This window comes from Etheostoma spectabile, chromosome 22, assembly GCF_008692095.1.
Source record: "Etheostoma spectabile isolate EspeVRDwgs_2016 chromosome 22, UIUC_Espe_1.0, whole genome shotgun sequence".
NCBI lineage: Eukaryota > Metazoa > Chordata > Actinopteri > Perciformes > Percidae > Etheostoma > Etheostoma spectabile.
In genome coordinates this window covers 12,495,988-12,505,417 of record NC_045754.1, presented here as the reverse complement: position 1 = coordinate 12,505,417, position 9,430 = coordinate 12,495,988, and the positions used below count along the sequence as shown (strand labels likewise).

The window sequence follows — 9,430 nt, the reverse complement described above, 5'->3', positions numbered from 1 at the left end:
TTTTTTTTTTTTTTTTTTTTGCCTTAATCACAGCCAGGATGTGCGCCGGGTCTTCTCTGTGTTACATGTGGACAAGTTGACGTGCTGATAAAACAGACAAACTCGGTGTGTTTGTTCGCTATTGTGCATCCCTCAGCACATCCATTATACGCGGGGGGTCCCGTGGGCGTCGCGAAACGCTCGTGTGCATTGACGGTACCTACATAATAATACTGAAAGACAAGGGGGGTGTTTATAACGGGAAACGTCATTGAATCGAGCCCGGCTTCAGCAGACATCAGCATACAGTAGCCGCAAGTACTAATTGGTCGCCTTTGCTTTTGAACCGTAAACCACGTCTCCCGTCTATGTCTCTGTGTCTTTCTCTCTCTCCCTCCGTCTCTCTCTCTATCTCTGTCTCACTGCCTCGCACTCACTCACTCAGCCTCGCCTCTCTCCCATCAATCCTACGGTGCAGGAGCTGCTTGCTCGTCCGGCGGTTACCGCAAGGCAGATGATGAGATGTCCGGGACCACTTCCCAGGCGGATCCCATAGACGCCACCGCGCGGACGGTGCTGCTCAACCGGCCACAGAATACCAAGTTCTGCGACAACCATGTCAGGTAGGTGTTTTACCGACAGCACGTTTTATCGTGATTCATGTTTTGTGGCTTGTATCATGCGCTGATTTGTACGGCGTGTACACTGGAAGTCAAATAGTAGCCTACTTGATGAACAGCCAGTAGAAAGAGTAGATCAAAAGTAATTTCATGTTTTATTTGTTTCCCAGAAGCTTTAATTTATGCTTAACCTTTGGTCATCTTATCTGATACTTTTTTTTATTTTTGTGTACTCAGAGGGAGATATATTTACTTTAATACAAGTTGTTTGCATGCCTGAGGGCAGGGTTCAGGGTCCGCTTGCATGGATTCTGTGTTTGGCTAAGGGAAAGTTCAGCATGGTGGGTATTTGCTCGGAAGGGCTTTACGCCCATGTTGACAGGTTAAAGGACAGCCTATCAAAGCCCGTTTAGCCATGTCTTTCTTTCTGGCATGCCATATGCCTAGTAGACTTTGGACCAATGATAATTTGATTTTTTTTCTTCTCTCCCTCTTAAACATATGGCTTTCTTTTATTTTTGCCTTAATTATAGTAACTTAAAAGAAAACCAATATGTTTATAAGCTTTAGTTTTACAATTACTACAATTGTACAGGTGAAACTCTATTGATAAGGCTATTTAATAACTCACCCATTAAGTTGCAGCTCGGCCTGCACCTCCCGGCCTGTCTGTAGTCCATTTGAGAATATCACTGAAACGTGCTTGGCTTAACAACTTAACATGACTGTGTTGCTTAATCAATATGTCCTAATAAATATTTAAGGCTGGGAATGAAAGTAAAGTAACTACACTTGCAGCCATTTACATAAATTTCAGAAAGTGCCCTAGCTGTGTCTGATTTCTCAGACTTTGGAGGTGTCATTTTTGTGGTCATGACTTTTTGTGGTCTGAAGTGGACTACAAATCTTGAACCACACTAAGAGTATCATATATGTTGCAGTGTTATATATTAAGGGTGTGACGAGATCTCGTTTTACGAGATCTCGCGAGATTAAAACGTGACGAGATTTCCGTCGAGGTGAAAAGTTGTCTGTGAGGCGATGTGATGTCAGCGTGATGGAGCGTGACATTACTATTGAAGATCCCCCTGCCATTTTAAGTCATTTTGTGGCAACATTTTGGTTTTCCTGCGGAAATGATAAACGGCGAAAGAGTGACAGACAAGACGAACAACATATTAAACATTGTAAGAAAAATGCCGTATACCGCGGCTAACACGAGCACTATGCAAAAACACTTCCAGCACACCCACAGCTCTCTACTAACTACTGCCCCGCGACGAACACTTAAAAAAAAATTTAAAAAATTGTTTCTGTTGCACTTGTAGTTTTAAGAGAGCAGTACTTTGGTTATTGATACACTTACTGTTTGCATTTAAAGTGTTATTTTTCTGTTATTTACACATTTATTTATTTTATTTATACTGTTTATTTTTATGTTCGGTTTGTGGAAAGGAGTTAGATTTCTCGTGTGAAATTGTTACAGGGCCAGAAGCCAGTTGGTAGAGTTTATACAAAACATTTTGCAGTGTTTGCACGTCCTTTTACTGCATAGAATTCATTAAAATAGTTTAAAAAAAACAATCATTAACATTCATCATTAATAGTTGATTTCAAAATGCACCTAAATTTACCATTGCCGTTGAAAGTATGGGTGGGTTACTGCAGTAGAGTGTCAGACTGTACATGTGTTCCCTCCTAGATTGCATTGCTGCCTTTACTGTAATCTAATGGAGCCTGACCTCTGATTCTTTGCTCCAAGCTGCCATATCCCTGGAGATGACGTCTACAGCTAACAACTGCACATTTACTTGAAAAATTCCAAACACATCCACACGCAGAGTATTATTTGTATTTCATTGTTTTTCAGAAAACTAAAATAGTAGGTGATACAAACTACACATTAGAGTATTTTGTCATGTTTCTAATGGCACCTTCAACACACACATAACTACTTACAAACAGATAAAGCCCTTCTCACATTAGTTGAAGCACATTGTATCTCAGAAAAAAAGGTATTTTAGCATTCTGTCCCATTATGGGGCTAAACAATCTGTAAGGAAGTTTTTGCAAATTGTCTTGGATGGTTTATAGGATTTATATTTAAATGTAAGGGTACATATGTCCCGGTTTGATAGTGTGTAGTTTACGCAAGTCGTGCAGCTCAGCAACTGTCGACAATACATCTGTTTTGAAAAGATAATGACTGGTCGTCATGGCTACCAACTACTGAAGAGCCATTTGGGAGATAGAGAGGCCTAATTAATTGCAGCAATTATGCATTTACATAAGTTGGACACAGGGGGGCACTCCTGCACAGGTACAAAGTTTTGGTCAAGTCCATGTCTGTGAGCATCTCTTCAGGCCCACAGGCAGCATGAATCCCAGTTCACTATTAATGCTCCAGCGACTGCCACATACAAACACATTTACAGTTTCGTTATTGTTGCCACGTGTGCGGTATGTTTACTTGACTTCTTGTCTTGTGTGTGTTATTTCTCCTGCCGCGCCTCGCTGGTGCCCACAGAGCAGTTAGTGTGACCACCATTAGGCAGGAGGCTTCTGAACTGCAGGACCCAGGCGAGGGCGCCAGCGCTACCATGCGTGTCTGCCTCACAGACAGGTTTGACAAAAGTGAGTTTGCTCGATTAGACTGGATACCCCCATTTGTGTCCAGAGTCCCAAGGTGCATGTGGCCAGCGGCCAGCAATTAGCAGGTGTTTCCAACCCCCGCCCTCAAGAGCTACATTGTCTGGTTCTTACTAGAGTCTTGGTTCTTATTGAAAAGGTTAAGACTGATATTCTGCTGTGGACCCTGAATAATCTGTGCTCAGTGGGGCCTGGAGTGAATGCTGAACAGGCATTGAACCTTTCACTGCATGTGCTTGTAGAAAGTGCGATGGCCACTCATGTCAGACCATGCTGATGAAGACATGATAGCACTGGGGTCTTGAGCTAAACTTTCATTGTAACACATGCATGCTGTTGAACACAGCACATGCTTTTGTGGACATGGCATGCTTGAATAAGCATGTACTGAACACTGCTGCATCTGTGTATGACACATAAATGACTGAGTTGGATTTAGAGAGGAAATGGGGGAGTAGCAGCATGTTGGGGCCTTGCATGTTTTTGGCAATAAAAAACGTTCACCTGTTTGTGTGTGCGTGTGTACAGAGTGCCCATAAAACTGTCATGTGAGTGTGTATGTGCACATGCTCCATAGTTTAGTGTGTGTGTTTGTGTGCGTGCTCATTGTCACCTGTAGGATTATCAGGTTATGGATTAGCAGCAGGTGAAGTTGCAGAGCAGACACAGAGGGGATTACCATGCTTGTTCAATCGGCTCGTAAGAGGCTTTCTTGCCTTACTTCCTACTCTGTTACGGTGGCATATGGACCCACTGGGTCGCATGAGGCTAGGTCAACCAGGACCTGCAAATGCTTGAGGCTAGTCAACCAAACCTGCAAATGCTTGAGGCTAGGTCAACCAGGACCTGCAAATGCTTGAGGCTAGGTCAGCCCGGACCTGCAAATCGGGCCTGCGGGTCACCTAGGAGACCAGGACAGCCATGGGACTTAGGTTCATCCAGACAGACGACGCTCTGTTGGTAATGCTTTTCTGACAACACTGCAGGGTTGGGCCCTGGACAGAACCATGTGAAATATAATTTATTCGTAATTGGCCTGTCTCCAACTGAGGAAACAAAAACATGCTGAATAAAATATGCATATTATATGCAAGATACTCTGATTTTGCATGCTTATTTCAGCTCTTGGCTGTGTTTAGAAGATGTGAAGCATCTTTATTAGACATGATTTAATTTAAACATGTAGCTTCTCCACAAGTCAATTTGTGCCATTGAAAACACAATTCTGGCGGTTGCTCTACTTAACACAGTTTTGACGAGACTCCATGATAGTGCCTGTTTCTTGGTGAAGCCTAGGCACACACCAAGGCAGAGCATCTGGTGAAATATGCTCTGCCATACTGGAAAATGTAGATGAATTATGCAGCCTGTTCTCATCCATTATTCAGTAGACTAGCCTTTTAACACTGAAACTTTGGCTCCAGGCCAGGGCAACTTTGGCTCAGACCAAAACCAAAAGTTATCTCCATATTATATAAAGCTTGTGATAGTGACATCTTTTTCCAATGACATACGATGGATTTAATTGTCTGCCTTTTCAGACTGCATGCCCTTGTTCTGCTTTCTGAAACAGGGGATTTTATCTGCCCACTGTGTAAAATGGCTTCTAATGACTAGTATTCATGTTAGAGAGATAGTAAGGGGCTATTAAAATGTTCTACATATGGATGGAAGTTTGGCTAATTTATCATTCGATTTTTTTTAGGAAGGGACACTTTTTGCTTTGACCTCACCAACCAAATGGGTAGCATAGTCTTGCTAGCAGGGTATGAGATCAGGGTTTATTGTGGGCAGGTCAGTCTAGTCTTACCTGTTTTGACCGCAGGTTATCAGATCTATGGTACCTGTACAGCTAGCCTGGTTCTCATGTGTAATTGACCTGGCTGTGCTCTGCTGGGGTTGCTGCTGACTCATTGGTGGCAAATCAGTAATGAGTTACGGAGGTGACTGCGCCTCTACTCCATCAGCGTTGAGTAACTGAGACATGATCTTCTCAGAAATGAATCACAGCAGAAGTGGGCTGCTGAGAAATTGATCTGCTTTGAAAGGTAGGGCTTAGAGAGGGTGAGGAGTACAATTTTAAAGAGCTCTGTACGAACAGAAGTAAGCAACAAGATAGAGAAAAAGTAGTCGTTCATTAGGCAGGAGAAAAAGGTTTAAAAGTAAAGAGGAATACTTTTCGACAGAAAAGGAACAATGACATTACAGGTAACAATGTGCATCGCCCTTCACTACCTTTTAACCTTGTATCATCCTTAATCATTCCTTACAGTCACTCGCTGCCTTGATTGACCCCAGTGCCATTTGCAGTGTGTCTGAGCTGTGATTGTGACCTAATGTTCTGTGGTCCATAGGTAATAGCCTAGTCAGAGACAGAGATAGAGGGATAGGCATCTATTATCATTTTGCTGGATCGACTTTGACCCAGGCTCTCGCCTTGTGCAGACACTTGTGGGCTGTTGTGGGTCTGTTAACAGCGTTCTCAAGATCTCAATGCAGGTTTCTTTGCAGTGGTATAATGACAAAGAGTATACTACAATAAAAAACTATAAGTATACCTCCTAATAATGCAAAACCAAATAAATACCTCCCATTTAAATAATAATAGTAATGTAATTATCATAGCTGTTTCCTGTAAACACCACAATCCTAATGTCTCTTTAAAAAGAAAATGGAGTATGATGTGTCAATACTAGTGTAATCCTAGATAAGCCTGACTAGTTTTTGTAGGGTGGTTTTACAATCCTCGCCTACTTGAAACAATAAGCTTGATGTAATATATGATATTTTGGTTATTGATGGGGAAAGAATGACCCGGATTGTAGTGCTTTAGAATAGAGTTTCAGTACTGCAGAAATTCAATCTGCTAAACCCTGACAGTGCTTATTTGTTTCTAAATTATTTATTCAATTAGCCTTTGTTGTTTTACTTACAGCCTCATTCACAGAAAGACACACACACAATGCACAGTGCCAAGAACTGAAACAATATCCCACCAAAAATAAAGCCTACAATAATCCCATAATAGAGCTCACCAACAGCTAATATCTACAGGCACACCTCAAGGCTTGTGGGAATAGAATTATCAGAAGTGGTTTACCTTGGGGTTTTCAGATAAAGCTTCTCACATATTCTTATATTTTATCTCATCTGGAGATGCATATTAACAAATATCTGCATCTATGCAAACTAATGAAAAGGATGTAAGAAAACCTGAAGTGAGTGAACACTGTTGTTGCGAAGGCATCACAGTGAGGGGAAGCGACATGAGTGATCTCTGATGGATGGTTCCTGCTTTGGGGACGTTATTTGACCCATCTGCCTGACCACAGAATTAAGGCGATACCAGGCTTCTGCCCTTTAAAGTGAGTCCCGGCTTTGCCCCTCCCAGCACTGAAGGAGCTCCATATGGCTTCCTCTTGTTGTATGCACCGGCAAGTGAGTCGCTCAGTCGCATCAATTAGAGGGAGGGATCGTTCAAATCGCGCCCGTAAAAGCTTCTCGAGGCGGCAGGTGCCAGATGACACGGCTGCGGAGCTTGGCTGGCAGTATCTTTCACCAGGGCGGGAGCTTCCTCTGCAGCAAGGCCGAAGGAGAGGGGAGGCACGGGCGTGCTGCTGCAGCTCCTCGCCCAGGTTCGCCGTTGTTGTACCAGCTGAGTAAACTGTGCGTCCAGACTGTTTGCATTGCTCTCACTAACCCCACACTGTCCCTGCAGAACTGTACATTCACAGTATTCCGTCATTAGGCGCCTCGAGAGAAAAAATGCCCCGCTCCTGGAGCTCATGCGGGTGAATGAGCGGAGATCACGACGCTTTAAAATGGTTGGAGTGACAGCCGGCGGGCTGGGAGGCAGGTGTGCACGAGAGCGTGTTGCATCCTATCTGTCACTTTTGGTGTGATCATTTTTTTTTTTTTTTTTTTTGCCTTAATCACAGCCAGGATGTGCGCCGGGTCTTCTCTGTGTTACATGTGGACAAGTTGACGTGCTGATAAAACAGACAAACTCGGTGTGTTTTGTTCGCTATTGTGCATCCCTCAGCACATCCATTATACGCGGGGGTCCGTGGGCGTCGCGAAACGCTCGTGTGCTTGCGCGGTACCTACATAATAATACTGAGACAAGGGGGTGTTATAACGGGAACGTCATTGAATCGAGCCCGGCTTCAGCAACATCAGCATACAGTAGCCGCAAGTACTAATTGGTCGCCTTTGCTTTTGAACCGTAAACCACGTCTCCCGTCTATGTCTCTGTTCTTTCTCTCTCTCCCTCCGTCCTCTCTCTACTCTGTCTCACTGCCTCGCACTCCTCACTCAGCCTCGCCTCTCCCTCATCCTACGGTGCAGGAGCTGCTTGCTCGTCCGGCGGTTACGCAAGGCAGATGATGAGATGTCCGGGACCACTTCCCAGGAGCCCATAGACGCCACCCGCGGACGGTGCTGCTCAACGCGCCACAGAATACCAAGTTCTGCGACAACCATGTCAGGTAGGTGTTTTACCGACAGCACGTTTTATCGTATTCATGTTTTGTGGCTTGTATCATGCGCTGATTTGTACGGCGTGTACACTGGAAGTCAATAGTAGCCTCTTGATGAACAGCCTAGAAAGATTAGATCAAAAGTAATTTCTGTTTATTTGTTTCCCAGAAGCTTTAATTTATGCTTAACCTTTGGTCATCTTTGATACTTTTTTTTATTTTTGTGTACTAGAGGGAGATATATTACTTTAATACAAGTTGTTTGCATGCCTGAGGCAGGGTTCAGGGTCCGCTTGCATGGATTCTGTGTTTGGCTAAGGGAAAGTTCAGCATGGTGGTATTGCTCGGAAGGGCTTTACGCCCATGTTGACAGGTTAAAGGACAGCCTATCAAAGCCCGTTTAGCCATGTCTTTCTTCTGGCATGCCATATGCCTAGTAGACTTTGGACCAATATAATTTGATTTTTTTTCTTCTCTCCCTCTTAAACATATGGCTTCTTTTATTTTGCCTTAATTATAGTAACTTAAAAGAAAACCTATGTTTTAAGCTTTAGTTTTACAATTACTACAATTGTACAGGTGAAACTCTATTGATAAGGCTATTTATAACTCACCCATTAAGTTGCAGCTCGGCCTGCACCTCCCGGCCTGTCTGTAGTCCATTGAGAATATCACTGAAACGTGCTTGGCTTAACAACTTAACATGACTGGTTGCTTAATCATATGTCCTAATAAATATTTAGGCTGGGAATGAAAGTAAAGTAACTACACTTGCAGCCATTTACATAATTTCAGAAAGTGCCCTAGCGTGGTCTGATTTCTCAGACTTTGAGGTGTCATTTTTGGTCATGACTTTTTGTGGTCTGAAGTGGACTACAAATCTTGAACCACACTAAGAGTATCATATATGTTGCAGTGTTATATTAAGGGTGTGACGAGATCTCGTTTTACGAGATCTCGCGAGATTAAAACGTGACGAGATTTCCGTCGAGTGAAAGTTGTCTCGTGAGGCGATGTGATGTCAGCGTGATGGAGCGTGACTACATTGAAGATCCCCTGCCACTTTTAAGTCATTTTGTGGCAACATTTTGGTTTTCCTGCGGAAATGATAAACGGCGAAAGAGACAGACAAGACGAACACAATATGTAAACATTGTAGAAAAAATGCCGTATACCGCGGCTAACACGAGCACTAGTCAAAACACTTCCAGCACCACCACAGCTCTCACTAACTACTGCCCCCGCGACGAAAACATTAAAAAAATTTAAAAAATTGTTTCTGTTGCACTTGTAGTTTTAAGAGAGCAGTACTTTGGTTATTGATACACTTACTGTTTGCATTTAAAGTGTTATTTTTCTGTTATTTACACATTTATTTATTTATTATACTGTTTATTTTTTATGTTCGGTTGTGGAAAGGAGTTAGATTTCTCGTGTGAAATTGTTACAGGCGAAGCCAGTTGTAGATTTTATACAAAACATTTTGCATGGTTTGCACGTCCTTTACTGCATAGAATCATTAAAATAGTTTAAAAAAACAATCATAACATTCATCATTAAGTGATTTCAAAATGCACCTAAATTGTTTTGCATTTTGTGATTTTCAGTTGATTAAAAAAACTATTTTCCATTCATATATTTCATCGAGGATTTCTTTAATTTTTTTTTTTTAAATCTCGTCTCGTCTCGTTCTCGTGAACCCAG

General features: G+C 42.6%; 1 protein-coding gene across 8 annotated transcripts in view; it reads left to right on the top strand.

Annotated features, from left to right (window-relative positions):
- atp8a2 (ATPase phospholipid transporting 8A2) overlaps nucleotides 1-9,430 on the top strand; it is a 66,549-nt gene that overhangs the window by 7,013 nt on the left and 50,106 nt on the right. For 6 of the 8 annotated variants that reach the window (XR_004327578.1, XM_032504425.1, XM_032504422.1 and 3 more), the window contains one exon: nucleotides 458-602. Coding sequence is in view for 7 of the 8 variants with exons in the window: in XM_032504425.1 (XP_032360316.1) it covers nucleotides 458-602 (145 nt within the window). In the remaining variant the exon portion in view is untranslated. Of the gene's footprint in view, nucleotides 1-424; nucleotides 603-9,430 lie in introns of all 8 variants that reach the window. The other 2 variants (XM_032504423.1, XM_032504424.1) reach the window with 1 other exon arrangement.